Below are 16110 nucleotides of genomic sequence, written 5' to 3'. Positions count from 1 at the left end.
ACTTTCTAGATTACAATAAAATGCACTTGACTACACACTAAATTCAATAAAGCAAATATTTCTAATCTAAAGATCATGCAAAGAAAATGTCACTAGTGCAGTTATTTTTTATTTTCTTTGCAACAATGACATATTATACATCATCCTCAAGGGTTTATGCATACAAAATACATTAAGTCCTCCACAATAAATGTAAACCACCTACAGGCTCTTTATCTATTAAAAAGAAAAGTCCTGTAGGTACAAAATGTATCACTCCTTGCAATTGGTCAAATTCTATCTTCAATAATTCTGAAAGTCTTAAATATGTATGCAAGGATAACTGACTTACATACAGGCCCGCAGCCACTGGGCTGATGGGATTGGGTGTGTCTCAGCCCTCCAAAAAGCTCATTAACCCCCACCCACCCACTCATCCCAAAAATATGAAAATAATAATAAGGATAATAATGACTTAATAAACAATAAAACAAAAGTATTCATGATAAAATTTATTAATAAACATTATACTTTTACTATCATTCTTTGTGTAATAAACTTACTCCATTGCATGTTCATACAGGACATTCTCGTAGAAAAATACATAGAAGAAAAAATATAAGAAAGTAAAGCCCCCGTTCCTCCTAAATTTCCAGTCCTGGCTACGGGCCTGCTTACACAAATGCTAAAGCCATACAACTTGTATATAAAAAAAATAATAATAATAAAATAAATAATAAATAATAATAATAATAAATAAAAAATAAGAAAAGAAAGACAAATATGGAAGTTAATTTGACCAAAAAGATATTGAAAGCTGAAGAGTTAAGAATATGTGAATGTCAGGGTTGCTTGTGTATGACCTACAAGGCCTGTTGCTTAGGCTGAAATACAAGATAGGGGTCAAAAGGTAACTACAACAAATTAAATATATCAAGTTCATTTGTATAGCAACTGGAAGCACCTGCACATGGTACCACTGTTTTCCCAGAGGCAGAAATGACCTCCTGGAGACAATGCCACCTTTCTTCACTCCCATAAGGGTGTGTGGCCCTGTGGGTATATTTGATTCCCCAGAGCAGGCCTGGAACTAGACTTTTGGGTCTGGTGGGTGGCTGTTGCTGACTTTCTAGATGCTGCATGGTTCCTATGTGCAGGACTATAAGACTACATAATAAATCATTTATGTGCATAACTATCTTGCAAATTTTCCTGACAAGATGCCCAGTATCACAACTTTTGCTAAATGAAGTTGAACAGATGTTTATGAGTTTCTAAGTAATCCTTAGGATTTATTGGAGTCCCTAAGAATCCTTTCCATCAATACCTGCTTTATTTCACACCCAAGGGGAATCTATCCCATACACCTGACATTATCTACGATTTAATACTGGAAGAAAACAGCCAATGACAGTGCTCAAGAGGCATCACAGTTATAAAATTATTCAATCAGCTTCATGAGAAAAGAAGAAAAAAAATAATTTCTTATTTATAGCATTTTTAGAAAAAATGAGCAATACAGGTTGTAAAGAAAAAGCTATTTTTAAAAGTTTAATTTTTTTCTTCTAAAAATCTATCAATGAAGAGATAAGAAAAAGGTGTAGTTTCTCATGTGTAAAAAAAACTAGAATGAGGATAAGTTAGTTAAAGGAGTGAAAAACACAATATAAGAGTCCTTATATCAGGGTTCATGATTAAATGTGCTCATCACAACTGACAAAAATGTACTTTGCACTACAACATTTTTGCCATAACAAACCTCACCTGGAATGCTTACTGCAATGAACTCTAAGAAAGGAAACCTGAATTAACTAATATCACACAGAACCAGTTCAGACAACTTGCATTCAAGAATCAATAATCTGTCAAAAACATGTTAAATAAATATCTTATTTTACAGACACCTACACAAAAGACTGGGGCTACAAAAATAATCTATGGTAAATTAAAGCAATAAACTTAATTTGTCAGAGTAAAAGAAGATTTACAAACCTGGTGGGTGGCAAACAAATAAAACTTTTAAATCTAGATTGCCAATAAGTTTTTATTCTATAAGCTTTTGATGAGTATTTCCTTAATGTCCTATTGAAAGAATTATAATGCCTCTTACTCTTACAATCTTTCCCAACTTCCATCACCTTGAGATCCTTTACACTAGAGTTATGGGTGAAGCTATCTTGTTGGGGAGGTGGTGAATGATATAGAGGGGAAAGCCTACTATTATGTTTCTCCTGGTAACAAAGACCAACAGACAAGACAACAATGATTACAGAAACACTGACAGCAATACAGGAACCTACAATTATGTCTACTACGGGGTAGGTACATAGTAGAAGAAATGGGATGACTGCAACAGACAGACAGTTGATGGAGGTGGGGTAGTAGTGGCAGCAGCAGCAGCAACAGCAGCAGGTATTGCAGCAGCAGCATGAAACCAAAGCAGAGAAGAGACAGGGCAAGCACAACCCTGCTAGCCACAATCGTCAACTTGTGGCTTGTGTTCGACTTTGGTTGGCAAGTGGGGCTAGACCTGGTGGAGGTGGGGGTCCATGATGGGCTCCCCTGGTTCGACTTTGGCCTTTGCGCTGACCCCTAGCTCCCCCCGGTCCCCTATTGCTGGGAGGGCCTCCCTTACGACCACTCCTATCATGTTTGTCATACCCGTATGAGTTGTCATAGGACCAGCCTTTAGAGTAACGGTCTCCTCCATAACGTCCCAAGCCACTCCGTTCATGTGGAGGAATGTTGTTCTGCCTCATGTGGTCCCTACTTGAATAAGGCCTTCCTCCTCCATACCAGTCCCGATCATCTCCATTAGCATAGTGTCCCATGTCATGATTAATTTGATTACAGTTATAATTTGTACCTCGTCCACGTCCCCTCCCTCTCCCACCTCGACCCCCAAAGCTTCGGATCTCCCGGACATCATCTGAGGGACATGCCTTAGCCCTTGGACCTTGCCGTCCCTGACTAGTCATATTCACTGGTGGACCACTCTGGCCCTGTGCACCTTTGTTTTCCCAGGTCCTTTGCTTATTCACTGGTTTTACATTTACCAGTGGGTGACTGGCATCAGGCCCAGACGAATGTTCTGATGGTTCAGGATGGAATGAGTTCACTGGAAAAGAAGCAGTGGTAACTTCCTTCCTTTCCTCAGGTGTAGAATTTTCCATTGCCTGTAAATTAAGTTTAAAATGTATAAATACACTAGGCTTTTGGATATTCCACACATATATACATACATATACCAAGAGCTTTTTCCCCTTTACAAGGGAGGTAGCCACAGTCAAAGACATAAATCCACCCATTTCATCCCCGCATACTCCACTCCCATTCACCACCCCTCCCTCCCACTCTTCTTGGCTCCTCCTGGATGACATGTCATCTCTACATCTTGCCCACTGCCCTGGGTCTGAAGCAATGCAGCAAAGAGACAGCACATCCACAGCAAGGCTGCTTCATTTAATTGGCGACCCCCCTCTCTGTCCTCTCATGCAGAAAGAGAAAATGGGGGTGAAAGCACTTCGGGGTGGATCAAAATATCATTCACACATACCCCCACCCCCCATCCCCCACCCACTCCCTTCCATACATCACAGCATCATCAATACACAACCATTCTCCACTTACCCCTATCTTCTGTCTTCTCCCTTCCTTCCTCAACAGACATTCCCCTTTTTCCCAATGCCCATCCATCCATCTCATCCTTGGTTGCTCCCTCTTGTTTACTCCCTCTCCACCTCTGCTTTCCACACCTTTTACTAATCTTTCTTAACTCATTCTTTTCATGTATTCAAACCATGTAAGAGGCTGGTAGAAAGTGGGGTTGATGGTACGGGTTGCATTTTTATGGATTGGCTGTTTGTAAACAGCACAGTTTGTATGCAAAGGTTTGCACAAACTTGCTCTCCACCTAGTCATAAAAATGGCTGGGAGCCTGTATGACATGTATATGTTTTGTTGATGTAGAAATTTTGTAACCTATGTAAGTTATGCAGAGATTAAAAATTGCATAAGTAAACAATATTGCATATAGACTTGTAACCTGAGCCCTTACATGTGTAAGTGCTGCCCCGGGGCAATGTTCCCAGTGACGCATCCTCCCCCCCCTCTCATCTCCACCATCCCTTACAGCCTGTTTTAGCTATTGTCTTGCAAAATAATTAAATGGATTTTAAAAATTGTATTTATTGTCCCTATTGCAAAAAGGATAAGGGAAATATATTTCATATTCTGTTGATTCTAATGCAAAATTCATATATTGCGGTAAAATATTCAGAGCTCCTTTGACCTTTTTTAATATGATTGTTTTGTCAGCCTTGTGGGCGGCATGTCCAGACTAGAATTGCCGCCTCCCCTAAATGTGCTGCCCCAGGGCACATGGCCCCCCCCTGCCACCCCTCATGTGAGGGCCCTGCTTGTAACAATGAATCAGATTGGTGAAAGGGTGGAGAAAATTAAATTGGTTCACGATTGTAAGATCACGCCCTTAGGGGAGGATCTTAAATATAAAGTTAAAGATCATTGGATTAAAGAAATCATGACATCACTGTAGAAGTTACCTGGGACCTAGCAATGCGTGTTCTCACAGGATTCATAGATTGTACCTGGAGAAGCATGCCTTGTAAGTTGTAACCAGTATTCAAGAAAGAAAAGAAAATCTTTAACCATTTCATTCCCTTGTCTGAAGTACACTATATGGAAAGTGAGAAAGAGGAATACTTGTAGGTACAGGTCCTACAGACTAAAAATCTGTAAACTTGTATAGAAAAAGAAGTGACTAGAGAAAGGTGGGTGAAAGTGAAAAATGGGAAACGACTAAAGACAGTGGTGAAAATTTAAGAGATGTATGAAATGTAAGGAAGGATGAGGTGAAGGCAGTTGTTAAGATGATGAAAGCAGGTAAGGGACCTGGTCTGGATGGATGCCATGCGGAATGTCTGAAAAAGGGAGGTACAGTGATGGTGGACTGGTTGGTGAGGTTATTTAATGTTTGTTGGAGAGAGGGTAGAGTGCCGGAGGACTGGAGGAGTGCCTGTATAGTTCCTCTTTACAAGGGAAAAGGGGACAAGTGTGAATGTAGTAGTTTCAGAGGGATTAGCTTGTTGAGTGTAGTTGGGAAGGCTTATGGGAGGATCTTGATTGAGAGGATTAGGAGAGGAACAGAAGGAGTAATTGGTGAGGAACAGTGTGGATTTAGGACAGGTAGAGGTTGTGTAGATCAGATCTTTGTGGTAAGACAGATATGTGAGAAAGCTATAGGAAAGGGGAAGGATGTTTTTTGGGCTTTTATGGATCTGGAAAAGGCTTATGATAGGGTAGACAGGAAGGCACTGTGGGAGGTTATGCAGATATATGGGATAGGAGGAAAGCTTCTGGGAGCTGTCAAGAGTTTTTATGAGAATAGTAGAGCATGTGTCAGGATTGGAAATGGAGAGTGTGAGTGGTTCGAGGTAAAGGTGGGACTTCATCAAGGATGCGTTATGTCGCCCTGGCTGTTCAACTTATACATGGATGGGGTGGTGCGAGAGGTGAATGCAAGGGTAGTGGGCAAGGGATTGGAGATGGTTAAAGAAAATGGAGAAAAGTGGGAGGTGAGTCAGCTGTTGTTTGCGGGCGACACTGCGCTTGTGGCAGGATCGGAGGAGGGACTGAGGAAGTTGGTGGCAGAGTTTGGGAGAGTATGTGATAGAAGAAAGCTAAAGATAAATGTGGGTAAAAGTAAGGTGATGAGATGTACAAGGGGTGAAAGTGGCAGTAGACGAAGTGAGCATTAACCACTTCACTCCGGACTTAAATCTCACGGGCAGCAGCCAATGCCAGCATTACGACGTGTTGTAATAATACTCGCATCATAAAATATAGTCACCACTTATATCGATCGTTCTCTCTTTCACCCGCGAATTTTGAAAACCACAGAGAATGGGATTCAGGGCACATTTGGGAGAATGTAAAAACACAGGGGCGACTACAATAAATATAATCAAGACGCCGATATGGCAGCGTCGCAAATCCACTTGCTCCTCATGACGCCTACGTAGGCGGCACCGTATGGAAGGGGTTAAGGGAGTGCGACTGGAGGAAGTGGATAGATTTAGATACTTGGGTGCAAATGTGGCAGGGAAAGGTGGAGTGAAGGTGGAGGTAGAATGTAGATTGAGAGAAGCGAGTAAATGCCTTGGTGGATTAAAGAGTGTAATGAGGAATAGACATTTGGGAATGGATGCTATGAGGAGACTGTATGAAGGAGTGATTGTGCCAACAGCACTGTATGGGGCAGAAACATGGAACATAAAAAGAAGAAGAGAGAAGGAGTTTGAATGTGTTTGAGATGAGGTGTCTGAGAAGTATGATGGGGGTTACTAGGCTAGATAGAGTGAGAAATGAGGAGGTGAGGAGGAGAACAGGGGTAAAAAAGGAGCTGGGAGATAGGGTTGATGAAAGATAGGATGGTTTGGACACATGGAAAGAATGAGTGAAGAAAGACTAGTATAAGAGGTGTGGAAGGCAGATGTGGAGGGAGTGAACATGAGGGGACGTCCTAGGATGAGGTGGATGGATGGGGTGAAAGGGGATTTGGGGAAGAGGAAAATGTCTGTTGAGGAAGGACGGGAGAGGACAGAAGACAGGGGTGAATGGAGAATGGTTGTATATGGATGATATTGTGATTGCATGAGGTGGAATGGGCGGGTGGATGGGGGGTGAGGTAGTATGTGTGAGCAAAATTTGACGTAGCCCGAAGGGATTTCTCCCCGTCCTCTCATTTTATGCAATGGGGGGACGGAGAGGGGGGGTTACCGATTTAATGAAGCGGCCTTGCTGTGGATGTGCTGTGTCTTGCGACACTGTTTCTGACCCAGGGCAGTGGACAAGGTGCAGGGATGACCCGTCATTCAGGAGGTGCTAAGATAAGAGGGAGGGTGGAGGGGTGTGGAGTGTATTCAGGGATGGAATGGGTGGGAATGATCTTTTGGCTTTTTCTTTTTGGCTACCCCCCTTGTAAGGGGGAAAAAGCCTTGGTATATGTATGTATGTATGAATGAAATGAAAGTAAAGTTTGCATGAATGGCAGTGAAGGACAAAACTCAGCACTACTAAAGAATACTACTGTACATCTAAACGACTGAGTGCAAGATGAGGTTATGGGTGTGAAGAAATTGGTGCATCAAACTACAAGCAACTACAGGACCATGCAGTGCATGCAGCCACAGTACACACAACCATGCAGTGCATGCAACCACGCAGTGCATGCAACTATGCAGTGCATGCTGACTATGAGGGGCAAGCTAGTGAACAAGGGGATGAACTACAGACAGCAGTACACACTGGTACGAGGATTCGATTACGAGGAATGAACGAGGGGGACATAAGACGAGGTTGATGTACATGTGAGGATGACTACAAAGGAAGCAGTCCATTCAAATCAACATTAACAACTGAAGGTATGGCCACAGGTATTTTACATCATGAAGTTATTACCTTGCAAACATTCCAAAATATTTTGGGGAAGAAAACACAATAGGGGTAAACAGGTTCCTAGGTTTAATAGATACCCTAATAGTGACTAAAAACATATCAGATGATAAAAGAAAAAGAAAAGAAAAACATAGAAGTTTTAAAAGAAAATATAGATCCTGAGAAGGGTAGGGCTAGGCTTATATTTCCAGCAAATGGAAGATATAACCAGATTATGAAGAATATCTGTTTTATATATATATATATATATATATTTAAAAAAAAAAAAAAAAAAAAAAATGTTAAAGTGTGATCAGGATCCTATCAGGTCTTTGGTTAGAATGATAAAGAAAACTACAACTAATGAATCACAGAATATTTAGCAAAATTAGACAGATGGTCCAAGGGCATGATTTTTATATTGAAGGATTCAGATTGGAAAGGTCTAGTGACAAGATTAAAGTTTCTCAGGTTACTAAGTTAATAGAATTTGCACTAAAGGTACATATCTGTGATGAGATAACTGCAGAAAAGGTGTATAAAGATCTCAAACAAACCATGGATTTAGGGGAGAGATTACCTTCTACAAGGTTATTGTAAATATAAAGCAATTAGTCCATATGTTATAACAACAGTGGGAATGCAACAGCAGAGAGAAAATAGAAAGTTTATGAGTTATTACAGAAACAGGGGATCTGAACTTAGAGTTAGAAGTACTTCAAGGAATGCTAGATTTGAATACCATAATTGTAATATCTGGGGCATAAAGCACAATAGTCTCATAATGAGAATATTTGTAGAAACTGCAAATATGAGGGTCATGATGAGTATCATTGTAGAAACTCACCTCTCTGTTTGTATCATCAGAGTGTAGGATATAGAACACAGGATTGTAGAATAATGCCAAACAAGAGAAAAACCTCCAGACATAAAATAAAGTAACACTACAGAGCTAACCATAGAAATACAAATAGACATTATTGTGTTAGGGACAAAAGTGATAGGAGGGTGAAAAGAAACAACACCAAAGACAATTGTTAATTGACTATAACAATTGGAAGGACTTCTGTAGGACCCTTCATTGCAGGTAGAGTTTTCAATAAACCCTATTCAAATATTTATTGATATGGGATCTGTAGTCAATGTTATAACTAGTAAAGTTTTAAACCAACTGAAATCAGGAGTGAAAACCTTGGAACTAATCTATTACTCATTGTAAGGAGTAACAGTTAAAAATATTAAGATAGAAGTATATATAATTTTGTGTAGAAATGAGCACTTGCTCATTCCAGTGATAGTTGTAGAAGAATCTGTTTTCCCAGAAGATTTATTGATAGGATTTGCAACCATGAGAAAAGAGGGCATGATCATGTCCTGCCGAGTTTGGGATTGTAGTGAAATCACAATCTCATTTTTAAATCAACCAGTTTTAGAACTAGTATCTGTAATAAGAGAACCTATTGAAACAGATAGGGAAGATAACAATACTTGATTGGATGATGACAGGCAGAGCGGTCCATTCAAGAACAAATACAACAAACAGAAAATAAAATCTCATATAGTGGACCCAACTCAGGTGTTCAAGAAATCCGTGAAATTATTCAGATTTCATCAACTCTAAATGAAGCTTTGCTAATTGTGGAAGGCGGCATAATAAAGTCAACATTATTACACTCCAGAGCAATTAAAAGGGTAGGGTGCAGTTGAAAGGAGTCACTGTAGATTAAGAACTTGATAATGATGATAATTGTGACATTGAGGATTGTAAAACAACTACTCTTTTTGAGGGAGAAGAAACACACTGTATTAATTCTATTGGGGAAACCTTGAGTGCAGAGGGATATTGGGAATATGTATACAGCATCATGTGGGACTTGTGTATTAATACTGATAATTTCTACAGATAAGACTGGATTAATTACTTGATACATGTGAATGTGCATGCCAGAGATTGGAAACCTGTGCTACCTGGGACCTTCTATGTGTCAGACAGATGTGCTAACTGGAGCCTTGCCAATGTATAAAAACAACACCATTAAGTAGTGAATGATATTTTTCTTTTTGGTGTTCCATGAAGCATTGAAAATTCTTATAAAACTTCATTAGCATGTGCCAATTGGTTGCAACAACTTCCTGAGTCCAAGGCAATAAGTAAAGTTATTTGTTAAACCAAGTTACATTTTCTATTTTTCCCAAACAAGACAAGAGTTTCAATAATTTGTCAAAATTTAAGTCCAAAAATGGAATCGGATGAATGAGTGAAGAAAGATTAGTAAAAAAGGTGTGGAAGGCTGAAGTGGATGAACATGAAGGGGCTATCAAGGATGAGATGGATGAGTGGGGTAAAAGGGGCATTTGGAAAGAAGGGGATGTCTGTTGAGGAAGGAAGGGAGAAGACAGAAGATAGGGGTGAGTGGAGAATGGTTGTGTATGGTTGATGCTGTGATGTATAGCAGTTGGTGGGGGGATGGGGGGTTAGGTAGTATGTGTGAATAACATTTTGACGCACTCTGAAGTGATTTCTTCCCATCTTCTATTTTTCTGCATGAGGGGATAGCATGGGGGGTCGCAGATTAAATGAAGTGGCCTTGCTGTGGATGTACTGTGTCTTGCTACACTGCTTCTGACCCAGGGCAGTGGGCAAGATGCAATGATAACCAGTCATCCAGGAGGAGCCAAGAAAAGAGGGAGGGAGGGGTGGTGAATGGCAGTGGAGTATGGGGAGTATGAAATGGGTGTGGATTTATGCCTTTTGACTTTGACTACCTCCCTTGTAAGGAGGAAAAAGTCCTTGGTATATGGTATATATATCCTAATGGTTTACAGGTAAATGGAAAGAAAATAAATAACTACATAAATTAAAAAAGTGTTGCCTGGGCAACACCTTTGGATCTGCCATTAAATGTAGTCACAAGAGTTAAGTCAACAACACTGTATACTTTAAGAATGTATCTTTACACTATTTCACTTAGAGCAGTGTTGCATCCCGACAGCCCTCCTGAGATACACCTGAATATGAACATGAATATACACATGAATAAGAAGCAAAACATGTGAACATGATATTGTGTACAAAAAAAATTAAGCCACTTACTTTTTCAGATGACAGAAGGAATTTGTTCTTCTCTTCTTCAATGTCAATAATCCCTCCCTTATTTTTCTGATATAAATACAGTTCAGCCATTTTCTTTTGCAGTGCCTTCAAATTAGGGTCATCAGCAATAAAGCTAGAGCAAGTCTCCCCTTCCTGGGGAGGCTTGGTTGCCAACATCTCAATACTGGACACCTGTGGAAGAGGAGGGAAAATGAGAGAACATTAGAGCTGGAGACATGCAGGAGATGCAATGCAATGACAAAAAGACAGACAGACAGAGAGAGAGGGGTGAAGATAGATGGGATGAAGGGCATGTAGAGAGAGAGTAGGGTGAGAGAGGACTAGAGAAAAACTGAAAGGAAGAGGGGGATACCAATTAAGTTGTTGCACCAGGTCTCTCTTGCAGAAGACCCACAGCTGCCCAGAGGGAACATCTACCATATTGGGCAACAGGTAACTCAAGGAAGAGATATAGTGTTCTGGTCTGGATAAGGTTAGAGTAGAGCTGTGTAGGATGAAGTGTGCTACCTTTTATGTAGTGACTGCAGCTGGGTAAAATTTATTCTCTGGTCAGACCTATTTTGTGTTGGCAGTGTTTCAATTAATACACCCATACACCTTACCAATCACACATTGGGCATATTTGAATAATATAAACATCTTAAAAGCAAAATATGAACAACTTTTTCCTCCCCAGCATAATGGAGGGAGTTTAAAGGGCCCAGGAGGCATGTCAATTTAAATGGCTCATGCAAGAATAGGCCCTAAATATCTATAAATATGTCTTGTTTTCCCTTGTCTAATTCCATGAAATGGCTATATTTTTGTACGTCTGGCATCAGTGTGACTTCCTCTTCCATGTGGTGTGCACAGCATGCTTCAAGCCTAAGTTACCCATCAAACATCAGAGTAGATTGATGCATAAACACCTCACTGTGGCACTGTTTGCCTTATTTCCTGGATATTACTACACTTAATAGATTTCCAATCATCAACTGCATCATAATGAAGAGGAAAACCAAAGAAAAGATGAAAAAATTGAGCCAAAAGTGGAATGAAAGTTGTGCTAGAAGGAGGGCAAGGCATGAGAGGCTTGGAGGAGGGATATCACCACCTTGTGCGTCACCACCACCACCACCACCTCCACTGCCAACACCATCTCCACCACCAAATGCCACCACACCTGACAACACAGCTGACAAAGTGCTTTCTTCCAGATAAAGAGAGGAAGATGAGGAAAATTCAGGAGGAAGAGAAAATAGCTGGCGAAGGAGAAACATATGGGGCTGGGATCGCGCCTGTGTAGGATAATCAAACACGTTTGGTGAGCTTTGTCACTGAGCATAGAGGAGGTGCTCATTGCTGGTCAAAATAAACCACTCTGCAAAGACCTGACAAAGTGATGACACCCCAGCAGTGAGGTTTTAATCCAGCAAAAGTGCAAAATCTTCAATTATGAAAGGGCCCCTTGGCGAATAACAAATACATTTTAATGTAATATATATAGTAGATATGATATATGAAAATATTTACTGTCAACTTATTCAGTATACATTATATAATAAAGTGTGTGAATATAGTAAAAATCGCACAATAAATAACAGATACACAATGCTGAAAACTTTAAATGCTCGTATCTCAAAACCACAAATATTTGCAATTAAAAATATGCCAAAATTCTTTAATCAATTGTAGCAGCCTGAAAATGCTTCTGGTAGTGTATAATAGGTATATCTTTATTTCCACGCCTGTTTTTTCTGATATCTTAAAAAACAGAGCGATGGGCTCCATCTAAGTGGAGAGAGAGAGAGAGAGAGAGAAAAAAAAAAAAAAAAAAAAAAAAAAAAAAAAAAAAAAAAAAAAAAAAAAAAAAAAAAAAAAAAAAAAAAAAAAAAAAGGGGCAGAAAAAAGGGGCAGAAAAAAGGGGTGACATAAATTACCTTACCTACGACACCTATATCTCACGTCATATAGTGATTTGAAAAAAAAAAAAAAACCAGGCGTGAATGTGTTTATAGGATCTATAAGTATTACCATGAAAAAGCAGAAATCTGTAGTACAAAAAATATGACATACGTATTCAATTGTGTAAAAAAAAAAATGTTATGATGTCAAGACGTAGCAAGTTCTTGGGTTCACAATATATTTCTACCTATATTTTATACAAAACCAGAAAGTTTCAAGTTGAAAGACTATAAACTTTTTTATGATTTTTTTTTGTTAAGGTGTTGAGTCCCCCCTTAATAGATTGATCCCTCTAAAAGTACTACATTCATACTTTTCCCTTCCCATTATATAGCAGAACTAAACATGCACTCCTCTAATCTACTGGCACTACTACTTTCTTGAGATACAAGTTAAACAAGCTTATCAACCATTCCACTATAACTACTCTACCCTATACATAGTCTTCCAGTCCAGTAGTATACTTCCTCCCTTTATACATGTTAAACAATCTCACCAAATGTTCCACTACCACTATTCCACTTCCCAGAGTGATCTGTGAGAGACCCCCCCAAGAACCCCCGCCAACCACTATGAGGCTGCAGGTTTTCCACTCTGCAAAACTGAAGACAACAATTGTTATTATTACTCTCCTTTCCCTCCAACCTTTACCTCTTCTCCAAGGGGTTCTCTACACACAGGGCAACCCAGCACCTTCCTCTCCTTGGTCATCCAAACTGGCTGGGGTTCCTCTTCTTCTGCAGCAAGTTCTTCCTCACAGTTAGCCACATATCTGAGGAAATAAATAACATACAAGTCAAGGACTTCTTTTGACACTAATATATCTAAAAACAAGTTAAAATATCATATATACAAAAAAAATTGTAATTCAGAGGAACCATATTACATGGAAAAAAAAAGTTTGTCTCTTGGTCCTCCAATATGCTTCAATTTCCACATAAGTTGACTGTAAGGGACTTTATCAAAAGCATTTTCTAAGTCTAGGTACACAGCCCACCCACCCCTCTCTTGCAGCACATCACTCTCAAGTAAAAGATTAAATGTTCGACACACATGACCTTCCAGATCTAAGCCCAAACTGACTGTCTGTCAGAATGTTCTTCTCTTCATGATATATGGTCCATCAGTCTTTCACAATCCTTTCACATAATTTCACTTTTGTGCTGGCTGGTGATATTGGCCTATAATTCAGTGGTGTATGCATATGTGTGTGTAAGGTCACAGCATTTTACATTCACTGGTCAATATGAACACTAAGCTCTTATCAAAGTGATTTTGGGACATTTGCTTGATTTGTGGTGGGGTATGGTATAGGTATATATGTGTATGTGTGTGTAAAGTCACAGCATTATGCATTCATTGGTCAATATGAACACTAAGCTCACATCAAAATACACAATAGCTGTTAATCTTAAGCCCACCATGAATCAAGCAAATGGCCCAAAATCATGATCACACAGTATACAAAACATAAAAGAAATATATATATTTTTTCACATAGCCTTGTTATGGACCAATAGGTCTCCCATCAGGATGCTTTGCTGTTGCAATCCATTGTACATACTATTAAGAGCTGCATTATTTTTGCATGCACAGAAAAAATATATAAAACTTTTAGAAGACTCAATCAAGATTTTATAAATGGACAAGTAAGAGAAATTAAAGAATGCCATTTTCCCCTTTCAGTACGATTTACAACTCATATGTTGTTTTCTGGCTGCTACCAGATGATAATACTTCACTCAGGGACTGAAAGCTTCATGAACAGTGAATTCCATTGATGTCCCATTGTACAAAAGATGAGGTGTGTGTGTGTGTGTGTCAGGTCACAGCACTGCCCATTGATCAGTCTATATACGAGCTCTGAATTCTCACCTAGGAGGATAATAGCTGCCAAATACAAGTAATCATATGATCCAAAACCAAAGAGAAACACCTCTGTGAAACCCCTGAAAGTAATACAGCTACCACACACCTCTACTGATCCTTCTATAATAGTTCAAAACATTCTGTTCATGCAGTAAAATAGTAATTCTTCTTTTCTGAAGGGAACCCCCAGGCTGCAATCTGTGTTGATCAAAAAATACTTTGACAGAAAGTAAAATTTAAGTTTACTTGAGATATCAACAATCTCACTTACCGCCCTAGGCAGAAAGTATGGAAGTAGTGGTAGCATGGTGTCTTGGTAAAGACATCTCTCTCCGTGAAGTGGTATAGGCAAATTGCACAAGGGCAGCTTGGAGTATTATTGGCTGTCAGGTTTTCTCGCACAAGCTTCAAGATAAAGTTAGTGTGTTAGTTATAACCAACTGTACACAATGGTACTTGATAATTCTATTTTAACATTAAACTATTACATTACATTGAGGGAAAGATCCCAGAATGGGGTCTCACGTAATAAACCTATACCTTTTTTCATTCTGGGGTCTGATGAATAAAACTGCAAAATCAGAAACAGAACAAAATCTAAACTGTATCCCAGAATCAAAATTTTGCTTCCTGTGCTTTGCCATGTACAAATAGAATTTTTGTGCACACCATATTGAAACTCATGGAGATTATCAATACAGTATATGAATATAAGACAACTGTAAGCAGACTTAAAATTTTACTTTAACATCTTTAATGAATTTGATTAAACATAAATGTTAGAACATGTTGAGTATTGATATATACTGTAGTTCCAACACAAATAGGTCTGTAAACAATGTCTATCAAAAATGCACAGGTCAATATCTGTTTATCCAAAATCCCCAAATCTGAAACCCTTAAAATTTCTCAAGTTCTTACAATGAGAAAAGCACCACAAATGAAAACATTCAAAGAACTTGTACGGTTCCCAAGCAATGTATAGTTGTCACAGGCCATGTCTGACCGAGATGTTTGGCATCACTTTTTAAAACATGTGGTCCCCATGGAGACAAAGTACTCAGTCCATGGTGGCCAGTGCTCACTCCCGTCATAATCTCAGTAGGAGGTTGCCCTTGGCCACCTGAAGCCATTTTATTTTTCAAATCTGTATGGATATTAATAGAAACCCTGGTCATTAAGAGGTGGTTGACCAGGCCCTCAGGATATCACCCTCTGATCATAATGGTGATACTACACATGTGCTGGCTCGAACTCATACTCCCCCCTGTTGCTGTTTCTCATGCTGGAAGACCCTGCAGGTCACCTGTTGAGACCTGTCTCAACACTGTAAAGTTAATTAATGTCTATAATTCCTTATCATACCATGCTATCCACTCTGCTTTCAAGCCTTCTGGAACAGTTATTTGGATCTGTCTTAACCCTTAGGATATAAGGGCACCAACATTGGCATTCTGAGGCGCAAGTGGGATACAAGAATGCTGGCATCAGCATCCTGATTATATTAATTTTGTAGTTATAGCTGCGTGACTCCCGTATTCTGTGAACAGGTTTGATCATGTTTTCTGTGGTTATTCACATTCAGGGTGAAAGAGAATGAGAGAAAAGTAAATATTACAGCCTAACACTTGTGCATGAATATTCAACTCATATTGAAGAGGTTAAATATGACAGTGACTGTCTAATTGGTGCTATGTGACATTCACATCTGATGCTGCCAAAACTGCTCCCGAGGCAATCAACAGTCT

At 39.4% G+C, this 16110-nt stretch overlaps 1 protein-coding gene across 2 annotated transcripts in view; it reads right to left on the bottom strand.

The window, feature by feature from the left end:
• Positions 1-93: 93 nt before the first annotated feature.
• LOC143026569 (E3 ubiquitin-protein ligase RNF25) overlaps positions 94-16110 on the bottom strand; it is a 62260-nt gene continuing 46243 nt past the window's right edge. For both annotated transcript variants that reach the window (XM_076187183.1, XM_076187184.1), the window contains exons 5-8: positions 14634-14767; positions 13145-13265; positions 10529-10720; positions 94-3155 (exon numbers count right to left, since the gene is read on the bottom strand). In XM_076187183.1, the coding sequence (XP_076043298.1) occupies positions 2463-3155; positions 10529-10720; positions 13145-13265; positions 14634-14767 (1140 nt within the window). In that variant the 3' untranslated portion in view covers positions 94-2462. The remainder of the gene's footprint in view (positions 3156-10528; positions 10721-13144; positions 13266-14633; positions 14768-16110) is intronic.

The sequence above is a fragment of the Oratosquilla oratoria genome, chromosome 6 (assembly GCF_046742065.1).
Source record: "Oratosquilla oratoria isolate Oo_2021 chromosome 6, ASM4674206v1, whole genome shotgun sequence".
Classification (NCBI taxonomy): Eukaryota; Metazoa; Arthropoda; class Malacostraca; order Stomatopoda; family Squillidae; genus Oratosquilla; species Oratosquilla oratoria.
This window is presented reverse-complemented; position numbering and strand designations above follow the sequence as displayed.